This window comes from Bos grunniens, chromosome 5, assembly GCF_055505025.1.
Source record: "Bos grunniens cultivar Pamir isolate PY7600 chromosome 5, Bosgru_T2T1.0, whole genome shotgun sequence".
Taxonomy (NCBI): domain Eukaryota; kingdom Metazoa; phylum Chordata; class Mammalia; order Artiodactyla; family Bovidae; genus Bos; species Bos grunniens.
In genome coordinates this window covers 51,744,709-51,767,725 of record NC_141169.1, presented here as the reverse complement: position 1 = coordinate 51,767,725, position 23,017 = coordinate 51,744,709, and the positions used below count along the sequence as shown (strand labels likewise).

Sequence of the window (23,017 nt, the reverse complement as noted above, 5' to 3'; positions counted from 1 at the left end):
TAACATTTGTAAATGTTTATGCACATAATATAGGAGCACCTAAATATAGAAAGCAAATATTAACATACCTAAGGAGAGAAATGGACAGCATTATGATAATAGTAGGGGGTTTTAATAACCCACTTACATCAATAGAAATCACTCATAGGCAGAAAATCAAACATATGCCTTAAATGACAAATTAGACAAGATGGACTTAACAGAAATAAAGCATTCCATCCAACAGCAATACAAAATGCATTTTTTTCCCAGTGTGCATGGAACATTCTCCAGGATAGATCATGTTTTAGGCCACAAAACAGTCTTAACAAATTTAAGAAGACTGAAATCATATCAGCCATATTTTCTCACCATGGTGCTATGAAAGTAGAAATCAGTTACAAGAATAAAATCAGAAAATTCACAAATATGTGGCAATTAAGCTACCAAACAAAGCAATAGGTCAACAGAGAAATCATAAAAACCTTGAGACAAGTGAAAATGGAAATAAAACGTACAAAAACCTATGGGATGAAGCAAAAGCAGTTCTAAGAAGGAAGGTTGTAGTGACAAGTGTATACTTCATGAACCAAGAAGATCTCAAACAACCTAACTATATCTCAAGGAATTAAAAAGAACAAACAAAGGTTAGTAAAAAGAAAGAAGTAATAAAGATCAGAGCAGAAACAAATGAAATAGAGACTAAGAAGACAATAGAAAATACCAGTGAAACCAGGAGATGGTCTTTGGTTGACAAATCTTTAGTGAGACTTACCAAGAGAAAAAGAGAAAGGGCTGAAGGAAATTAGAGGAGACATTACAACTGATGCCACAGAAATACAAAGGTTCCTGAAACTACTGTGAACAACTGCATGCCGACAACCTGAACAACCTAGAAGAATTAGCTACATTCCTGGAAACACAACATTCTAAGACAGAGTCATGAGGAATAGGAAGTGTGAACAGACCAACTGTTAGTAAGGAGACTGAATCAGTAAAACCTTCCAAAAAACCAAAGGATCAAGTGGCTTCATTGGTGAGTTCTAACCAACTTTCAAAGATGAATTAATACAATACCAAAATCAAATTAGGACATCACAAGGAAAGAAAATTAAAGGCTAATATCCCTGGTAACCATAGATGCAGAAATTCTCAACAAAATATTAGTAAACCAAATTCAACCATATATTAAAAGGATCATACATCATGATCAAGTGGGATTTATTCCAAGGCTGCAAGGATGGTTTAACATCTTCAAAACAAGGTGATACACCACAATAACAAAATGAAAGATAAAAATTATATTAGCATCTCGATAGATACAGAAAAAGTATGTGACAAATTTCTAACATTCATTTATGATAAAAACTCAACAACATGAGTATAAAGGGAATTCACCTGAACACAATAGAGACCATATATAACAAGTTCATAACTAACACCACACTCAGAGATGAAAAGCTCAAAACTTTTAAGATTAGAAACAAGATGAGGATGCTCACTCTTGTCCCTTTTATTAAACACAGTATTATAAGGCAAAAGAAAGAAAAGGCATCCAAATTAGAAAGAAGTAAAACTGTCACTATTTGCAAATGACATGACAGTATATGTTAAAAAAAACAACCTGAAGACTTCCTAAAAAATGAATTCAGTAAAGTTGCAAGATACAAAATTAGTAAACTGAAATGTGTTCCATTTCTATACACTAATAACAAATTATCAGAAAGAGAAATTAAAGGAAAAATCCCATTTACAATTGCATCAAAGAGAATAAAATTTCTAGGAATAAATTTAACCAGGCAGGTGAAAGACCTGTACACTGAAAACTATAAGACATTGACAAAAGAAATTTAAGACACAAATAAATGGAAAGATATACTGTGCTGATGGACTGGAAGAATTAATACTGTTAAAATGTCTGTACTACCTAAAGCACCTACAGATTGAATGCAATCTCTGTTAAAATTCCAATGGCATTTTGCACAGAAATAGGACAAACAGTCCTAAAATTTATATGGAACCACAAAAACCCTACATAGGCAAAGCAATATTGAGAAAGAAGAACAAAGCTATAAGCATCATGTTCCTTGATACAACTATAACATAGCTTGATATCAGGTTCACAGCCCAATGGAACAGCATAGAGAGCTCAGAAATAAACTCATGCATATAGGGTCAGTTACATAACAGAGAAGCCAAGAATACACATTGGGGAAAGGACACTCTCTTCAACAAATGATATACTGAAAACTGGACAACCATATGCCAAAGAATGAAACCAAGTGACTACTTATACCATAAACAAAGACTTGAACATAAGACCTGAAACCACAAGGCTCCTAGAAGAAAACATTGGCCATGACAAACACTTTTTGGATTTGGCACCTGGGGAAAATAAACAAGAGTGACTATACATCAGACTAAAATGCTTCTACACAGCAAAGGAAACCATCAACAAAATGAAAAAGTGCTGAATGGGAGAAAATATTTGCACATTGTAGACATTTATCTGATAAATGGTTAATATCCAAAATATATCAAGAACTCATACAGCTTAAAATCAATTTAAGAAAATGGACAGAAAATCTGAATATACATTTTTCTGAAGATGACTACATACAGATGGCCAACAGACACATGCCAAGAGGTTCAACATCACTAATCATCAGGGAAATGCCAATCAAAACCATGAGATAACCACTCACACCTCTCAGAAAGGCTATTATCAAAAAGACCTTAATAAGTGTTGGGAAGGATATGGAGAAAAAAGTTGTTGGGAACGTAAATTGATGGTGCCACTATGGAAACGATATGGAAGTTCCTCAGAAAATTAAATAGAACTACCATTAACATCCTGAAAGGAGGGAACTGGGTAAGGGAGGAGGGGTGGAGGTCGCAATATTGTTTCAAGTTGGATAAATTGACAAGAGCGAGAGATACACTGCATTCCATCCCGAACGCCAGTTGCAGTGCTGGGCCCTGTTTCCCTCCTCAGCCCCCAAGAGCTGGGTGCCCTTTTCTGCAGGGTTTCCAGGCCCCTGCTCCAGGGCCAGGCTGACCTGACTTGCTAGGCTTCATGAGAACTTCCAAAAAGTGGAAAAAAATCAGAGAGGGCACGTACAGAGTTGTGTACAAAGCCAAAAACAAGTTGACGGGAGAAGTGGTGGCGCTTAAAAGAATCCGCCTGGACACTGAGACAGAGGCTGCACCCAGTTGCCATATGAGAGATCTCTCGGCTTAAGGAGTTTAATCACCCTAATATTGTCAAACTGCTGGATGTCATTCACACAGAAAACAAACTCTACCTGGTTTTTGAGTTTTTGCACTAGGATCTCAAGAAATTCATGGATGCCTCTGTGCTCACTGGCATTCCTCTTCCCCTCATAAAGAGCTACTTGTTCCAGCTGCTCCAGGGCCTCGCTTTCTGCCACTCTCATTGGGTCCTGCACCGAGACCTCAAACCTCAGAATCTGCTTATCAATGCAGATGGGTCCATCAAGCTAGCAGACTTCGGACTAGCCAGAGCTTTTGGGGTCCCTGTTCATACTTATACCGACGAGGTGGTGACTCTGTGGTACTGAGCACTGGAAATCCTTCTGGGCTGCAAATACTACTCCATAGCTGTGGACATCTGGAGCCTCGGTTGCATCTTTGCTGAGATGGTGACCCACTGGGCCCTATTTCCTGGAGACTCTGAGATCAACCAACTCTTCCAGATCTTTCTTCCCTGGAGACCCCAGATGAGGTGGTTTGGCCAGGAGTTATTTCTATGTCGGATTATAAGCCAAGTTTCCCCAAGAGGGCCAGGCAAGATTTTAGCAAAGTGGTGCCACCCCAGATGAAGATGGATGGAGCTTGTTATTGCAAATGCTGCACTACAAGCCTAACAAGTGGGTTTCAGCCAAGGCAGCTCTGGTTCACCCTTTCTTCCAGGATGTGACCAAGCCAGTACCTCACCTTCGACTCTGATGGCCTTCTCAAGCCCCTACCCCCAGTATCACCCTCTCCTCCAGTGCGAGTGTGATCTGGCTCAGCCCGGGCACTTAGCTCACTGATCTTGTCTGGATGCCTTAGCACTCACCTGCCCCTCTTAGCCAGTCCACTCTGGAGTGATGGGGTGGAGGGAAGAAATAGGTGGAATTGAAAGGACGCTTCAGTATTAGATGCACTTAAGTCAGCCTCCACTACCCTCTCTCCCTCCTCTTAGTCATTGCTTAAGAGGGCTGGCTTTGTGTTTTTCTTTTTAAAGACAAAAAAAAAAAAAAAAGACTTTCTCCTCCATCCACATAGGGTTTGCCATCCCAGTCTCTGAAAGCCCCACTATTATTATTTTCTGTATCTGGGATGATAGACACCCCAATCCTCCGGAGCCACTGTGTAAGGCCAACTTTTAGCAGTGGGGGCTAAGTTGGAACCTCTGAAAACCAAGAAAAACAAAAACGTGATGGAGGGGCCTGTTTTGAAGAATTAGGTTAAAAAAAAAAAATAGATCCAACCGGTTTATACCCTAGTTTTAGTGTTTCATCTCACCTAACATCTGGGAGACTTAAGACTCCCAGTCCTGGTGGGGCTGCAGTAGAAATGATGGCTTCTAGGCTTCTTGCCTGTCCCTCCTATGGGCAAGGTGTGTCTAGGAGGCTCTAGGACAGGGACTGTGCTTCACCTTGACCTTATGAGGCAAGTGAAAGATGTTTGAATTTTTCTCTTCAAGATTCTTAAGGTGCTAGGTCCCATCTTCCTCTGAAGGCCACCCCATAAGAGTAAAAGTTAAGGTTGAGACATCATTTTGAGAATTCTGACACTCAGGGCAGTAACTGAGTTGGGACATTGGGGAAAAAATCTTTATTTAAAAGAAGGATGAACGATTATATTTCAGGTTATAGTAGTTTTTTAAGTGGGAATGGGTGGGGATTTGTTGCCATATGCACCTTGGGGTTTGTAATGCAAATATGTTTTTTTTTTTAATTTTTTTTTCTTTTTATGATTTTCTCTCTCTTCTCCCACCTTTTGTCCTTGAGTGTTCTTGCTGTTAACATTATTTGTAATTCAGTTTGTAACTGATTAAAAAAAAGTTCCTAGTTAAAAAAATACTGAAAGATGATGCTATTAAAGTGCTGCACGCAACAGGCCAGCAGATTTGGAAAACTCAGCAGTGGCCACAGGACTAGAAAAGGTCAGTTTTCATTCCAATCCCAAAGAAAGGAAATGCCAGAGAATGTTCAAACTGCTGCATAATTGTGCTCATTTCATATGCTAGCAAGGTAATGCTCAAAATCTTTCAAGCTAGACTTCAGCAGTACATGAACTGAGAACTTCAAGCTGGATTTAGAAAAGGCAGAGGAACCAGAAGATCAAATTGCCAACATCTGCTGGATCACAAAAAAGGCAAGAGAATTCCAGAAAAACATCTGATTCACTGACTACGCTAAAGCCTCTGACTGTGTGGATCACAACAAACTGTGGAAAATTCTTAAAGAGATGGGAGTACCAGACCATCTTACCTGTCTCCTGAGAAACCTGTATGCAGGTCAAGAAGCAACAGTTAGAACTGAACATGGAACAATGGACTGGTTCAAAATTGGGAAAGCAGTACATCAAGGCTGTATATTGTCACCCTGCTTATTTAACTTCTATGCAGAGTACATCATGCAAAATGCCAGGCTGGATGAATCACAAACTGGAATCAAGATTGCTGGGAGAAATATCAGTAACCTCAGATATGCAGATGACACCACCCTAATGGCAAAAAGCGAAGAGGAACTAAAGAGCCTTTTGATGAAGGTCAAAGAGGAGAGTGAAAAAGCTGACTTAAAACTCAACATTCAAAAAACTAAGATCATGGCATTCAGTCTCATCACTTTATGGCAAACAGATGGGGGCAAAAAATGGAAACAGTGAAAGACTACTTTCTTGAGTTCCAAATCACTGTGGATGGTGACTGCAGCCATGATATTAAAAGATGCTTGTTCCTTGGAAGAAAAGCTATGACAAACCTAGACAGAGTATTAAAAACCAGAGACATTACTTGCCAACAAAAGTCTGTCTAGTCAAAGCTATGGTTTTTCCAGTAGTCATGTATGGATGGGTATGAGAGTTGGACCATAAAGAAGGTGGAACACTGAAGAATTTGGTGCTTTTGAATTGTGGTGCTGGAGAAGACTTTTGAGAGTCCCTTGAACTGTAAGGAGATCAAAACTAAAGGCAGTCAATCCTGAATATTCATTGAAATGGCTGATGCTGAAGCTGAGGCTCCAATACTTTGGCCACCTGATGTGAAGCGTCAAATCTTTGGAAAAGACCCTGATGCTGGGAAAGATTGAGAGCAGGAGGAGGAGGAGGCAAAAGAGGATTAGATGGTTGGTTGGCATCGTTGACTCAATGGACATGAGTTTGAGCAAACTCTGAAAGATAGGGAAGCCTGGCATGCTGGAGTCCGTGGGGTTGCAAAGGATTGGACATGACTGAGTGACTGAACAATGACCATATGATCCATCAATTCTACTTCTGGGTATTTCTCCAGGGTAAATGAAAACACTAAATTTAAAAACTTAAATGTACCTTCACGTTCACTGTAGCATTTCTTACTGCAGGAAACAACCTGAATGTCCATCAAAAAATGAATGGATAAAGAAACTGTGGTATGTATGCATTTTTATAGATAGATATAATGGAATATTAATCAGCCATAAAGTAACTAAATCTTGCCATTTGTTACAACATGGGTGGGCCTTCAGGGCATTAAATTCATTATGCTATATCTTATGAAATAAGAGAAAGACAAATACTGTATGATCTCACTTATATGTGCATTCTGAAAAAAATAATTAAGAAAAAACAAATTTCTGGATACAGAGAACAGATGGTTGCAGAAGGCAGAGTGGGGAGTTGGTGAAATAGGTCTAGTTATAAAATAAATAAGCCCTGGGTATATAATATACAACATGGTGCCTATACTGTAACTGCATATTATTTGCTAATAATACTATATTGCATATTTGAAAGCTGCTAAGAGAGTAAATCTTAACAGTTCTCATCACAAGGAAAAAAAGTTTGTAATACTATATAGTAATAGATGGGCTTCCCTGGTAGCTCAGTTGGTAAAGAATCTGCCTACAATGTGGGAGACCTGGGTTCGATCCCTGGGTTGGGAAGATCTCGTGGAGGAGGGCGTGACAAGCCACTCTAGTATTCTTGCCTGGAGAATCCCCATGGACAGAGGAGCCTGGTGGGCTACAGTCCATGGGTTGCAGAGTTGGACACGACTGAGCGAATAAGCACAGCACAGCATGGTAATAGATATTCACTATACTTAATGTGATCATTTCACAATATGTACCCATCAAACCACTAAGTTGTACACCTGAAACTAATACAATATTGCTTGTCAGTTATACCTCAATTAAAAAAAAAAAAAAAAAGAATTACCTGTTTGGAGTAGCTCTTGGGAGCAATATCCATGGTAGTTCTAGAGGCACTGGTGAAATACATAGTCTTGACTGCTGATTTCCTGTGAAGACCTACAGTGGTGGCATCCATTCCCATCTGATTTTGAGTCTATTCACAGTTGACGATTCCCCATGAGGCCATGACCCTCTCATCTCATTCCATTACCTGATATGAAGAAACTTCGTAGTGAATTGAAAGAAGTGACACACAACAGTTTTGCTAAAGGTATCCTATATACATATATATAATATTTTATTTTAAAACGGCATTGAGCATATACATTTCTTTAGCTTTTTCCAGGGAACATTGCACCTAAGTTTCAAAACACACAAAATAGATCCCCTTTACTAAACAGGTTTCATTTTTGGGTTACAAAAGTCAAGGTTTCACAATCACAAAGCATAAAGGTTACATGGTGCCGAAACCATTTTCAGGCATATTCTTCTTATTTCTCTGTACGTAGGGTATTTTCTTGGAAACCCAGACCATGATACATTCCTTACAAATGATCTCCACTGGGAGCCTCCCTGGGTTTCCAGAAGAAACAAAGAAAATGGAGGCAAAATAGGAAACAAAGAGTAACCTCAGGACTCCCCAAACACAAAATACTATGGAAAATTGGAGGACACGAGATTCTTCTTCAAGTACATCACAGTAGAAAACATCACATTTACAGCCTCATTTGGTCTCTGTCTACCTGGTCGCTACAGAAACAAAACTTCATCTAAGACACCAAGGCAAAATTAAAGCTATTTACACAAATCACATCGTGGGTTAGAAAGAGCAGCACTTCCCTTGTCTGGCACTCAGATCACAAAGGGCACCATGGTGCTTACAGAAGAGGCAAGTGGGGCTGCTCATGTAGTGTCCTTTGAAAAATCCCAGTGTACACACGTAAGCCACATCACCCACACGGGACCGAAGTGTGCTGGGGTGGGAAGGGGGTGGGGGGTCTAGGGAGTGCAGGCTGCGACCTGTCTCTGCAATTCAAAGTCCTCAAAAATGCAGATTCCTAATATAAAATTCCGTCAGGTGGCCAGATACTGTTTCACTGTCATCCTAGATCTGCTACCTTCTAGAGTCAACCTGGTGGATTTTTTGCATAGACAGTGACTCTCACTGCTTTTTTCCATATGTCCCAGTAGCATGAACTTACCGAAATAGAATCTCATTAAAGCTTAACATGTTCAGTCTGAAAACTGGAGCTGCCGGGTCACTTAAGGGAAGGTAAGATCCTCAGACGGTGGTGGAAAGAAAACCACTGACCTTTGAAATAAAGTTGATTGGCAGATGAGCAAGGAGGTTAGACCAGAGTCGTAAAGATGTGGGAGGTTTTTTTCCCCCAAGTGTTTCTACAAACCTGCCAGAATGGCCAACATCTGAGGCCAACTCTAGATCTGGGACTCTCATCTCTGTCCACCAGTATCTACTGACAGCTGTGATTCTTTCCAAGGAGTAAATGAACACTGAGAAGAATTTAAAAAAAAATAGCACAGCTGATTTCATGCAGCCCCATGTTACGGGGTAAACTGCTAGGGATTAAAAAAAATTAAATACCCCCAATTCCCCAAAGCTGTAAACAGTGGAAAATAACAATCCCCACTTTGGGGGCTTTGTCCCGTTAGAGGATTACTTGGCCTTGCCCAGTTTTCACTTCTCTACTCCCTCCCTAAGAGCGTTTAGGCAGGCACAGCCACAGGAGAACATGCCCCCTAGTCTTAAGGCTGCTCGCACTGCTCTGATTTCGGTGTAGGGAGAATACAAGTTTCGTTGTTGCCTGAAAAAACACCAGTGTGGATGGAGCGTGAGTTGGTGGTCTTTAAGGAAGAGTGTCACCAAATGTTCAGAAGAGCAGAGGCAGCCCAACAAGCAGATTCAGAACTGAGACAGCCTTTCATGAAAGAAAGTGGCCACCCCACCAAACCCCCAGACAGCCATAAAGACAAATGGGAAATCAAAAGCTTTTCATTAAGCAAAACTTCCTCTGAGGCCACCAGGGCAAGCAAACGGGATTGATACACAAGACAGGCAAGATAAGAGAACCACGTATAAATATGTTCTGCAGAATTTGGTGTTGCCATTTGACCTTTCCAGGAATGCTCCAAGGGCCAACTGATTTGTAGACACAGGTAGTACTCGGGGATGGGATGATCCAGAGCCTGGGTGAAAAATAAGGCTGAAATGGAGGAGGCTCAACTCACAGAGCATCCATGCTGGGCAGACCTGCCACAGGCATTAACAAATCATGTTTCCCCACATCTGATTCATCTCTTGTGGTTTCCCTCCCATCCCCAAACAGACACATGGCATCAGCTTGTTACCAAGATCCTTCCATCCAAGGGGGTCTTATAAAGAGAATTCCTAGATACCTTTCTAACTAAATCTGGTGGGACTAAATGCTCAAGACTTCAGGATAAATTGAACAAGGAGGTTCCAGAGATTTTTGCCCAGACATGCCTTGGCAGGAAACGAAATGGAGAGTGAAGTGGAACATTATTATGACATCTATATGATAAAGCACATCCAAACTCTGACTCTAGTGCCTTGAATAAAATAGCAGCACAGGAAATAAATGAAGGGCAATGGGAACACAGGGAAGAGGCAACAGCTTGTGAGGAATCTTCCCAAAGAAGGTGGCTCAGAGTCCTCCATGGAAAACTTTCTCAAGTTTCCGAATTTGTACATGGTTTTGAGAGTCAGCGCAGCAACAGAAAGTGGACCACTCTGCTGCAGGATGCCTGCACATTTCCCGAGAGCAGCAGGCTGTCTACCACAGACTTCTCCCCATAGAGCTGTCCCTGGGGGTGGCTAAGGTTTACTGAAGGAGGACGGAAGCCATGAGATGAAGATGTCTCCTGACAAAGGAAATGTCGGTCCAGTTCTTCGCAGGCAACATTTTGGCAAACACTTGGTGGGTAAATTCCCACCACACTTCACCCACAAGACCAGGCATTGTTTCCACACTGTGGGATGAACACATTTCTAAGTAGGAAGGCTCCAGGCCATTCCTCAGAGGATATTTACATTCTAGGAATGTAAATGCAGGTGATTATCCCAGAGGAAAGTTATCTTTCCCTTTGGGGAAACTATCTTCGTGCTCTGGGGAAGGGATTCGAACACACAGGAAGTGGAACGGACTCTCCAGCCTTCTGGGGGAATCACAGCAATGACTTTTTTTCTTTAATGGTGTTGGGGGGAGCATGTTTTTATTACAAAAAGTAGCCAAGATGGTGATGCTACCTCAGGAGGTCTATGGTCTACAGGAAGAAGACTTGGTGACTGGACCCATACCGAGAAGCCATCTGCTTAAGAGATAGAAATGATTCCTAGAACTCTTTTGTGAGTCCTCCCGGCAGAGAAGCAGCAGGTAGATCTGATCTGTCCAATGCTGCTCTTGTGAGGAACACCTAGAGGTGGAGGGAGAGGGAAGAGGTCTCGGTACCTGGGGGGCTGGGACATGCTTCCATGGAGAAGGAACAGGGCACACAGCCTGATGAGGACCAGTCAACCCGATTCAAATGCACTTTTATTACATGGCCATTCTGAGTGGGTCTTGCCCAAATATGATGGTGAAGCTAATAAGACTGCTGCTATTGATCCTTAACACATTATTTGACGTGGGCTTGGGGACAGCCCCCACCCTCAGAACCTGGGATCTAGGTGGAGGAATGATCCTCCAGTGAGGTGTGGTGAGCTGATTGACATAAGGAATGTCTACACCACTCGATTCAACACTGCTTCGTGTGTATCCTTATGGCCCAGCGGGTGGGGGGAGGGCCAACCAATCCAGAAATGAACACCCAGGCTCTCAGAGAGAAACCAAAAACCATACCAGGGGGACCCATGAAGATGACAGAGGAACCACTGGTCCAAAGAACTACTCATATTTTCATGAAAGCACATTGATTTGGTGAGAAAGACCAACTCAGGAACAAACTGTTACATAACAAAGATTGAACTCTGTCAGCCAGGGCACAGCTCCAGATGGCTGTCTGGGCGGTGTAGGCTACAGGATGTGGGGACGGTCCGAGCCAGACTTGGACACACAGATTCCTCAGCAGGGGCCTGGAAAGTCCCAGGTCTGTTCTATGGAAGGGAAACAATTAAGATTCAAGGACTATCAGAAAAACATCCCTGCCGCACCCCACCATTACCAAAAACGAATAAAGACACATAGACACACAGATAGTGTTCCCTGAAAGACATCTCAGGCTTACGAGAAGATGGGCGCGTCCATCTTCTGAGGCGTGATCCCCAGCACTCCAATGCAGCACTGTTAACCCGTAGAGAGGTTGGCAGCTGGGTGGGCTGAGGAGTCTTCTGCCAGTGACCACCCGAAAGTGGCTGCCCCAGCTACTGCAGATAAAATAAATATGATGTAGGTGCCCCCGAGATGGGCCATGGCCACCTAGGAGGCCTACGAAAGGAACCAAAAAGAAACACAACACTCAGTAGCAGCCTTTATGTTTTGCTCTTTCGTGTATCCAGACCTGTTTCTAAAGAGGAAACTGAAACCCAAGGGTCGTCCTGAAGCTCAGCCAGAGGCCTTTCAGCAGCAAGCTCCCCACCTGGGCTGGGAAGGGGTGGCATCACTTGGAACTGTGCTGGGGCACTCCCCAACCCAGCCCTGCCCAGAGGCATCCCAGCTTTCATCCCTCCTGTCCTTCCAAAACCCTGGGCTGTTTTCATGACAGTTTGTTTCCATGTATTAAAGGAATGACGTATACAGAAATGTCGTCTCCTGAGCCCAGTCGGTCATTGGATATCCGCCATCCTCTGTCCTTCAGGACACCGCGGGCACGCATCACCAGGTCCTGAGCTGCCAGCGTGTACCTGTGCAGGGAGAAGCACGGATGACATGGTCAGTGTGATGTCGGGCAGGACTGGCGTTCGGGAGAGGCTGGGAAGGAGGCATTACTACAGACTGTGTAGACAGTTTCCCTGGGTCGGGAAGATCCCCTGGAGGAAGGCGTGGCAGCCCATCCCAGTATTCCTGCCTACAGAATCCCATGGACAGAGGAGCCTATTGGACTACAGTCCATGGGATCGCAGAGTCAGACATGACTGAAGTGACTTAGCACACAGGCACAGGTAAAGAATCCGCCTGCAATGCCGGAGATGTGGGTTTGATCCCCAGGCCAGGAAGATCCTCTGGATAAGGAAATGGCAACCCACTCCAGTATTCTTGCCTGGGAGATCCCATGGGCTGACGAGCTACAGTCCATGGGGTCACAAAAGAGTTGGACATGACTTAGTGAGTAAAGAACAACAAAGCAGCAAAAAGCCAAGGCCATCTTTTCCCCAAATGCGGGGTACCTAATGTGAGATTACTATTTAGGTGGTAGCTGGACATACAATAAATAACCTAAACTGTTCTCCTGCTCAGTTCTCTTTTGAGAATTTTGATGTCAGTGAGAGAGTCCCGGTTTAGTGCTGGTGTACCTTTAACACACATCTGCTCAGGCTCAGCGCTTTCTATGGCAGTCTCCAGCTAAAGAAGTACATGGGAAAAACAGGTTTTGTTTCCAATGTGTTTATTTTTAGAGCCACATTGCTTTTAGGCCAAAGGGTGGTCATTTTCCATTTCTGGTAGGGCAAATCTCCTTTTTATTTGTTTTTAAAAAGCGAGTTGATTTAAAGAAAAATACGCTAGCACGAGTAAGAAGGAACCCAGCAAAAGTGGGACGGTTGGTTTTACTGGCGCCGGGCAGAGAAGCCTTGGTGTGGGCCATCTGTCTCATCCACCTCTGTCAGTATGCCATGCTCTTCTGTTCAGCACTGCAAGTATAGTGAGGGGCCCCCAAGGATTTGAAAATAAGATTGCTCACTGAGATTTAACCATAAATGAAAAGAAGAATAATGCCTATGATAAATGGATGAAAAGTATTAAAATCTAGAGAAAGACTGATGTGGGAGGTGATTTGGGTGTATGTAGCCTGGATTAGCCTTGAGGCCTAAACCAAAGAGAAAAACACATTGGCAGGTGTCTGTCCAAATACCGATTGAGGTAGGGAGTCTTAGCCGAGAGACTGCAAAGAAATTTAGTTCCACTGGTCGGGCCACGTTTAGTGAGGAGCCTCTGCCATACAGCAGAGTTTACCTTTATTCTGATTTCATGTTCACTGTATAACCTTCTAACTACGATCTGCCTCCCTATGTAGGCATGCTGACAGAAAAAGAATGAGCTTGACATTTGTACTTGAAGAACATAAGTCCTGTTTCTCCATTTAAATATCAACTGGCATTTCTGAAGTCTGCAGATCAGTCATGAAAGCTTGGTTAAGGTGAGCCCAGCCCTGATAATGAATCTGTTCTTTGTATGTCGATTAAACCAGTTTCTGAACTGGAGAAACTAAAAGCCAGACTCTGGTACATCACCAAGATAGTAACTGTCACTCTGTAAGGAAGGCCTCTTGGAAGCCAGCCTGTGGACCTTGAATAGCAGGCCACCCTAATGTTACTATGGCCTTTCCCTGCTGGAATGTCACTCAGCCTGGCCTTCAGAACTGTGAGTTGTAGAATTCAGAACATCAGAAGCCTCCTGTATTTCTTCTGTTAAAAGTCCTTATGGATTAACCTGACTTATGTTAGAAGAGACCAGAATCTAGTCCTGTCATTACATTACTTAAGAACAAAGTTTGTAGCAGATGATCTCAGGACAGTTAAGATTCCAGGCTGTAGAATCTTTGAGACTCAAGTTTACTCAACCCAGGTAGTGGAGAGAAGTGAGGCACATACTACAGGTGGCAGAGAGGGGCTGTTTTTTTAATATTAACACAAAATAAATGACTTTTCTCCTAGAGAATGGCTGATAGGTGAGTGGGAGATATGCCCTCTGGTACTCATATTGTTAGAATGATTAGTTTTGAGGTAGAAGGCTCTTAAGGTATGCCTGAGGGCAGAGGCCACCAGTAGGACCTCTCTGAGGGTCCTCTTCCTACTGAGATCAGAAAATAAACAGAAAGGACTCCAACGAGGCCTTTGGCTAAAGAGCCTAATAAATGTCCCCCTATCCACATACTGCCACCTAAATACCGTGTTTATAACCCCAGGTTATTCTTGGTTTTATATTAAATTGTGGGTCTGAATATAACCTCACAGGGAAAGGCTACCAGCAACATCAGGTGATGTTTATTATCATGGTGATTGCCCAGGGTCTAGATCTTAGCCTTTTACGTTTAGAAAGCTGCTGCTGCTGCTAAGTAGCTTCAGTCATGTCTGACTCTGCGACCCCATAGATGGCAGCCCACCAGGCTCCTTCGTTCCTGGGATTCTCCAGGCAAGAACACTGGAGTGGGTTGCCATGTTCTTCTCCAATGCATGAAAGTGAAAAGTGAAAGTGAAGTCGCTCAGTCGTGTCCGATTCTTCGAGACCCCATGGACTGCAGCCTACCAGACTCCTCCGGCCATGGGATTTTCCAGGCAAGAGTCCTGGAGTGGGGTGCCATTGCTTTCTTAGAAAGCTGGCCACCATCAAAAAGTCTACAAATAATAAATGCTGGGGAGGGTGTGGAAAAGGGGGAGTCCTCCTACATTGTGCTTGTGGGAAAGCAAACTGGTGTAGCCACTATGGAGAACAGTTCCTCAAAAAAAAAAAAATATATAGTGCTACCATATGACCCAGCAGTCCCACTGCTGGGCACATACGCAGAGATGAAAACTCCAGTTTGAAAAGATACATGCATCCCAGTGATCACAGCAGCACTACTTACAATAGCCCAGACATGGAAATAACCCAAGTGCCCATCAACAGATGAATGGATAAAGAAGATGTATATACACTGATATACACACTAGACTACCATAGCAAAGAATAAAACATTGCCATTGTGGCAACATGGATGGACCTAGGGGATATCATTCTAAGTGAAGTCAGAGAAAGAAAAATATTAAATGACTTATATGTAGAATCTAAAAATATAAGTGAATCCATTTATAAAACAGAAACAGACTCAGACACAGAAAACAAACTTACTAAAGGGAGAAGGGGTGAGGGGATAAATTAGGAGTATCAGATTAACAGATACACACTATTTTGTATAAAATAGATAAACAAGGAACTATATATATTCAGTATCTTAGAATAACCTATAATGGAATAGAGTCTGAAAAAATATATATGTATTTAAAACTTACATATGTATATATAAAAGAATCTAAGAAAGTGGATATATGTATAACTGAATCACTTTGCTGTACACTTAAAACTAAAACTCATGCAATATTGTAAATCATCTAAACTTCAATAAAAAGCTAAAATCAAAAAAGTGCCTACTTTGTTTCATTTAAGTACACATAAGAGTACCATCCATAGTTAAAGGCAAGAGACTATCCTGATATTGCTATTGCTGGAGATTTTGGGTATTGAAAAAAGGGTCAAAATTAGTTTTTGGTATTTTAAAAAGCAGCATTAGGTCACCTAGAAAAGATGGTTACCCATGAACCCTGGGTAAAGGGTTCTAGAAAATTAAAGTTTTATTAGAGACTTGATTTATTAAAGACTCTAGAAAGTTAAAATTTTATTCTCAAAGCTGCTTACTGCCCATGCTAAGAAAACTTCCTTTGAGCCTGCATTTCTCGTTATCATTCATTCTGTCTTCCCTTAGGTGAAATCTTGGTAGAGAAATCCATTTTTGCTTCGTCAATTTCTTCCCCTTTTCTTCCCCAATCTCTTACCAGTATGTCCAATACCCTCCCAATCTGACCTCCTAAAATTCTCCAAACTCATTCCACTTGACCTTTCTTCAGCACAAGTACTACACTTGTGACCATTTTCTTTATCCTTCATACCTCATACCTTTTATTCTTGAATTCTCCTCTTTTTCTGGGGTAGGGGTGAGGGTAGATTGGCGGGGGGCTCCTACACCACTGCATACTCCCAAGTTCTCCTGTTGTGTCTGGGCTTCCGTGACACATGGCACAGCCCTTACATTCCTTGGTAGATCCCAGAAGAGACTCTTCAGGAGGAGTCAATAAATGTTAACTTAGTTTCAATGCCAAGGCAGCACTTCCCCATCTGTCATCCTCAGTTATAACACTGTCCCCAGTCTCTTAGGCAAGAAATCATAGTCATTTTCTATGCTACCTTCTTACGCTGATACTTGTTGAGAAAATCCACAAGGCACTGTAGGACTTCTAAAGTTTGTATTATTTTAGTTGTATTTTATTATTGGTAGATAGCTAATTAAAACCTCACCTTTACTAAGATAAAATTAAGCCTGCTGCTGCTGCTATTAAGTCACTTCAGTCGTGTCTGACTCTGTGCGACCCCATAGACGGCAGCCCACCAGGCTCCCCCGCCCCTGGGATTCTCCAGGTAAGAACACTGGAGTGGGTTGCCATTTCCTTCTCCAATGCATGAAAGTGAAAAGTGAAAGTGAAGTCACTCAGTTGTGTCCGACTCTTAGTGACCCCATGGACTGCAGCCCACCAGGCTCCTCTGTCCATGGGATTTTCCAGGCAAGAGTACTGGAGTGGGTTGGCATTGCCTTCTCCCCAAATTAAGCCTACTTATTATAAAAACTGCTATTTTAAATTTATTTTTGCCATCATTCATTCATACATACAGAAATTGCATCACCAGCTGAACCACTAGTAAGCTTGGTAATATCTTTAAATTCACTAATTCATACTTTAGCAGTTTACTATTCAGTCTACTCAGTGAGTTCCTTTATTTCAATTACCTATTTTTCACCACTGCAAATTTCCATTTGGTTCTTTTCCAAATCCACCTCTTCTTTACCTTATGGTTCTATTTGTAAATGTTTAAAGTTTCTCTCAACCTGCTCTATTAGGTTTTCTTTGGTGGGGGGTAGGGATAGAGGGAAGGCTCTGTTATTCTTTCTAGTTATCCTTTCTCATGCTAGATTTAAAGGTAAGATAGAGGCTTCTCTTCAGTAGGGTTGTTTACTGTGTGCCCGAGGTTATCTACAGTGATTCAAAAATGTGCCTTTACTGGGGTTCCTCCAGTTCTAGACACATTTTAGGTGAATGTCTTGGCTTAGGATCCCCAGGCCCCAGGAGAGGTGTGAGACTTAACCTCACTCTTTCTCCATGTGGTAGGCCTACCCAGCACCTCCTCACAGAACCTCAGTTTCATCAGGTCCTTGCCATCATCCATGTGCTGCGGGAAGGCTGTTTCCACTTGAGCCGGAAGCTTAGGGAGAACGCCTTGGACCATTTCTTCTAACACTGTGGCCAAGAGCCCAGCGTCCTCCACCGACTTCTCTTTGCTAGGCTTCCCTAGTGAATGCAACATCTCCCCATAAAAGAGCCTTTTGCGAGGACTGTTGAAGGGCACACTGATCAGATGCTGCTGGCAATAGCTGGAGACTGCAGCTAACCTCTAAAATGGGGTACCTTCATGTACAGGAGATGCAATACTGAAATAAAGTCACAAACGGTGTTTAGGTAAAAATGAAGCCACCTGTGGAGAGCTTTCTTTATAAGCTTACAAACTCAACACAACCCCAGGCACCGAGTTGTTAGGAAAAGGTTTCATGCCCCAGCTCCAATCTCAGCCAGGTTGGGGGACACTTCAGAGCTCACCAGCATCCTTCAAGCACCATCTTGCCCCAGGCATGAAATCACTTGTAGGGTTGCTTTATCTCAAGACTGGTGCTCAGGGAGAAGAAGAAACATTTTCTCTGGAGGGAAAGGGCTGCTTCTCCTCTCTCCCATTTCATTCTCCTCCAGTTTCTATCTGACATGGGCTGCCTGGTTTGGTAACAAAGGGAGAGAATGTGTCACATGGCAGTAAGACAGGAGGGCTCTCCTGAGTCTGCTGCTGAGGCTGAGCACAAACACACCACAGAGTGAGGGGTGAAGGGAGCCACAGGAGAAAATCTGAAGTCAAAACACGAAATATCAGCACAATATACAAGAGAGCTGCAGAGAACACGGTGCAGCTGAAGGCAGTAGAAGGGATGAGGATTCCGGTACACCTCAGCCAGGACCGGGTGGGACCACTGAGAAGCCTGTGATTCCTGGAGCTGGATGTGGGGCGGCAGCAGGGCCAGGACCTAGGGTCTCACTCAGAAGGTCAGATCGCATTGGGGAAGCAGTGCGGGAGGAGCTGGAGCACTCAGCCCTCTGAACAAAGAGTCTCCCAAGGAGACAAGGTGTGTACTTGGAGAGCGTTTCTCTTCTCTGGCCGACACTTTCCATATTGATCGGCTGGGTTCTGCTGAAAGAGATGGCTGCTGGGGCGTTGGGGAGGAGGTGTCGGGAAGGGGAGGGGGCCCTGACTTGGCCACCGCACAGGGCCTGGCACAGAGGTTTCCTCAGGTCAGAGCAGGATCAGCAGGGGAGGGAAGAAAAGCCAAGAAGGAAGAGGAGGTGAAGGACCGCTGAAGGCCAGAAGCTCTTTTCAGAACCACTTATGCTAAAGTGGGCGGGGGGTGGGGGGGTGCAGTGAAGCCGGTCGGTAAATCCTCCATCCACCTTGCCATCTCCAGGCACTTAGTTCTCTCACCTCTTGGGTGGGGCACATGAAGGCATCCTTGTGGGAGGCTGGGATGCCTGGGGTCCTATCCTGGGTGCAGCACCACCCACATGGTGGGCGGAGGGGGGCTCTGAAGAAACTCCTTAGCTTCTCAGAGCCCCTCTTTTTGACTTGTGCATCTGGAATAATGCTAGCACAGGCCTCAAAGGTCCTGCGGAGAGAAACAAGATCCTTCCTAAACCATTTTCCTCATGAGACACAAAATGCCTCTCTCCCCACCAAAAGTTTTGTACCTTTTGCAGAGTCTGTTCCCACAAGACCACATCTGAATCAGCAGCAGAGTGTCAAAAGTAAGTCTGTGTCAGGCCTCAAGCTGTAACCCTGCCTTAAAGCCAGCAATTCTTGGGAGGAACTTCTCTTTGCCATTTGAATGGTACAGACAGGGTCTTACAAGAGGGAGGCAGGAACTGGGGAATTAATGGGTTCCAAATATTTGCAAATAAAAGGCAGCCTCCCATCTACTGTGGCCCAGCAGTAACCGGGAGGGGGTGGGGATGGGAATAGGAGAAGGCCTCTCTGCCTGCTGAGCAGGCCCCTGAGACTGAAGAGGTGGAAAAGCCCTCCCAAGCTTGGGAACATTTGTCAGCAGGGATCGATGGTGACCGGGTAGGTGGGGGGTGACCTGGAGGGGCTCTTTGTTGTGCTTAGAATCAGGCAACTGGCCCTGGGAGGAGGCTCAGCTCAGGCTTACTGCTGAGAGCCAAGCCACGGGCTCTGGCTCTGAACCCCCTGAAGGTTCTGCTTCTGTTGCCTGCCCGGTGCACGGGGACTGCATTCACGCAGAGTACTCTAGGATGCGGAAACAGTGATAGCCGGGCCCACAACACTGTCACTCTGTCCCCTGTGGGTTTGTGTGTCAGCAGGTCCAAGGCCGTGGACTGGAGAGAGCTCACCACCCCTGCCAGAGAGGGTGAGAACACCCACCAGGCCTCGTCCACTTCTCTGCCCCTGGCACTGGCTTCCTGGTTTTCTCAAGGTGGTGTGTGTTTATTTTAGTTCAAATTCCACATAGCAACATATCAGTAGGAGGGGGCATAGCAGACCATTTTCTTCTCCATTGTCTCTGGCAAGCCCTTTAAAATGACCTGATGTTCCAACTAAGGGTCCACGCAGTTCTGCATCAATGGCCACATCAGTAGCACCGAGGAAGGGGAGATGGGCCCAGCAGTGGGCGGTTCAGAGGCTGTCAAGGGCAGAATGGTGGGCTGACGTCCACGTTCCCAGATCTGAATATGCTCAACATTGAGAACAAAGCAAAAATGCAGATTTTCTCAAGTCTTCAACACGAGATCACTCACTCACCAGTTTGTTCTTAAAACCTGTAACTGCTATGAGGGTGGGGCCAGGGATGGAGCAAATGAAGGGGAACCCTTCCTTTTCACATTTGAGGCATAGTTTTTCTTTATTTGAAAAAATTTTTAATTTTTGGCTGCGCTGGGTCTTCACTGCTGCACATCGGCTTTCTCCAGTTGCAGCGAGCGGGGCTACTCTCTACTTGTGGTGTGCGGGCTTCTCATTGCAGTGGCTTCCCTTGTTGGGGAGTTGTGGCACCACAGGCTCAGTTGCTCCGTGGCATGTGGAATCTTCCCGGACGAGGGATCAAACCCATGTCCCCTGCATTGGCAGGCAGACTATTATCCACTCTACCACTAGGCAAGTCCTGAGTCATAGTTCTTCAAAATGAAATGGCACTGGGAAAAGCTCAGGCAGCTCACAGAAAGATTTCATCAGAAGGACCTTTGTCTTCTGCCAAAGTAGGTTTCACATTATCAAGGTATGTAGGACCTGCACTAGTATCCTGGCGTCAGTGTTGGTGGGTGTTTTAACTTTCCACTGATTAATCTCTTCCTTATCAAGGCACACAGTTTACTGAGCTGAGGAGAGCATGGAGGTGAAGAACACTTAAGGTGTGACCGTCAAGAAGGCGTCTTCTCTCATTAGGGAGATGTTGTATGGAATTTACAGTATGTTGGTATTTATAGATTCAGTACCCCTTAATAAGCCCCTCGAATGTCACGGCAGAGGGCTGAGGGTCATTAGATCCAAGTCGCCATGATGAGGTTTCCACAAAGAGATATTGGGAAATGAAAAGTGAAGTCACTCTGTCGTGTCCGACTCTTTGCAACCCTGGGCAAAAAAAAAAAAAAATCCTTGCCAGGTCTTACCTGGGCACTTGGAATGTGAATCCACGCCACGTTTTCATGTGTGGTTGACTGTTCTTTGGCCTTAAGTCCACTCAGCTTTGCCCACACCTTTCTCCTTTAGCAATTTTGACAATTTTTATTCCTTTCTAGCAGATTACTAAGCATCTTCTTTGCGTGATGACATACTTGCCTCCATTTTGAATATTCTTTCCAGGAGATCCACCACTATACCCCCAGCCTTACAGAGGGATATTTTGCTTCAGAAAATCCCTTCTGGGCCTTTCTCAGAGCACCCTTTCCAAAGTTTGCAGGATGTTTAGGCCTCATATGAGAATCTTACCAGGATGAGTATAGACAGTGACAGGTTGTGTAGCCCAGCCTCCATGAATTCCAACCACCCCATCTGAGAATGTGGACTGAGTATACTTCTTATCAACAGCTCATTCCATGACTCCACAAATGATGCACAGAGATGCCAGCACTGCTTCACTTCAGGGCATGACCCAGTAAAAAGAAAAAAAGAGCCACTGCACTCATATTCTGGCTTGTTCACAAAGCCTCCTTTTAATTTTCTGATTCCTTTGTCAAGATAGTTCAAAACAGCCAAAGGACTTAATAAGATACACTGGGGTCAGGAAGGGCATACAGCTCATTTTTACCCCACCTCTGCCAGAGAAGATAGTGCCAGGGTTAGAACTTTGCAAACATATCTTTCTCTTAATTACCTTTTCCCTCACAAGGCACCCTAGAAGGAGAGATGCTATTTAAAATTTTTTATTGTAAAGGATGTCATCAGAGGAAAACAATGCTGGCAGTTTGTCAGGAATGGCTGTCACAAAGAGAAGAGAAAGAAAAAATGTACACATAAGACAGACCAAAGCTATATCATCAAATGGCAAAACCTAAAAGCCCTCCTGTCACAGGGCTAATGCCCTGCCTCCTCCTGACCTGCTGAATTTCTAGACAAACTGGACAAACACAGCAAAACTCAAAATGAAACAGGCCATTCAAAATGTCAAAAGCAGCAGCATGTGCTGGGCTGTTGCTTTGCTGCCTTCCTCTCTCAGGTGCCCACCCTGGGGCTGCATCTCCCATCCTCATTCTCTATCAAACGACTGGCCGGCCTGGTGAGCCTCCTCGGGTGTGGACCCAGGCACCCTCCATTCCAGCTACTCACGTGATTACATGGGCAGATCTGTGGTCCTGGGCTACATCTGGGGAGAAATGACTCCTCCTGGCGGAGGAGCACCTAGAGCCACGGGGAGGCAATGATAGCAGGTCTGTCTTCATCACAGAAATTATGACTTAGGCTAAAACTGACCAGGACAACTTCCAATCCTATTTCTCTTTGGCATGAAAAGATGGAACAGGTCCCAGTCAGGAGGGCACCATCAGGAAGCCCACCACTGTGGCTTTTGGGACTAAGCTCTCCACGGGCCTCCCAATGAGACACCCTAAGCCTCCACGTGAACATGGTTCCCTCCTTCCAAAGCTCACAGTTACATGCAAGGACATCACACACAGGAAAGACCAACATCATTTTACATAACGCCCAAGTCATGAGTTTGAAATAAAATAAGACTGTATGATTTCCCAATATGGCTTAAATTACTAAGGAGCACAGAGGCGGGTAGGGCAGCAATCCACACGTCATATTTTCACCATCAGATTGACCAGAATGTTTTCTGATTATGGATTAGAATGAACAAGTTACACAGATTCCATTTCGTTATCACAGACTGTCTTCCTCCCTGTAATCTTCACATTCATTTATCTCGTGAGTGTTTGAGGTCTGACATGACCTGCACCATCCACCTCTCACACAGAGATTACCCCATGCTAAGCCCAGGTAGTCATACCGACTGTTGGGTTCATTGAAAATCACCCTGTCCCCCTCCCCAGTGTCTCCCCAGCCTGCACTGCCTGGCACATTCTCTGTTACGCC

General features: G+C 44.0%; 1 protein-coding gene, 1 long non-coding RNA gene and 1 pseudogene across 2 annotated transcripts in view; 2 read left to right on the top strand and 1 right to left on the bottom strand.

The window, feature by feature from the left end:
* Positions 1-2,933: 2,933 nt before the first annotated feature.
* LOC147371940 (cyclin-dependent kinase 2 pseudogene) lies at positions 2,934-4,075 on the top strand (annotated as a pseudogene).
* A 7,797-nt stretch (positions 4,076-11,872) lies between these two features.
* PPM1H (protein phosphatase, Mg2+/Mn2+ dependent 1H) overlaps positions 11,873-23,017 on the bottom strand; it is a 303,642-nt gene continuing 292,497 nt past the window's right edge. The window contains exon 10 of the mRNA XM_086400233.1: positions 11,873-12,258. Within this exon, the coding sequence (XP_086256359.1) occupies positions 12,111-12,258 (148 nt within the window). The 3' untranslated portion in view covers positions 11,873-12,110. The remainder of the gene's footprint in view (positions 12,259-23,017) is intronic.
* LOC147371939 (uncharacterized) lies at positions 12,140-15,312 on the top strand. The gene is made up of 2 exons (XR_015163861.1): positions 12,140-12,286; positions 13,587-15,312. It is a non-coding gene; the product is annotated as an uncharacterized LOC147371939 (long non-coding RNA).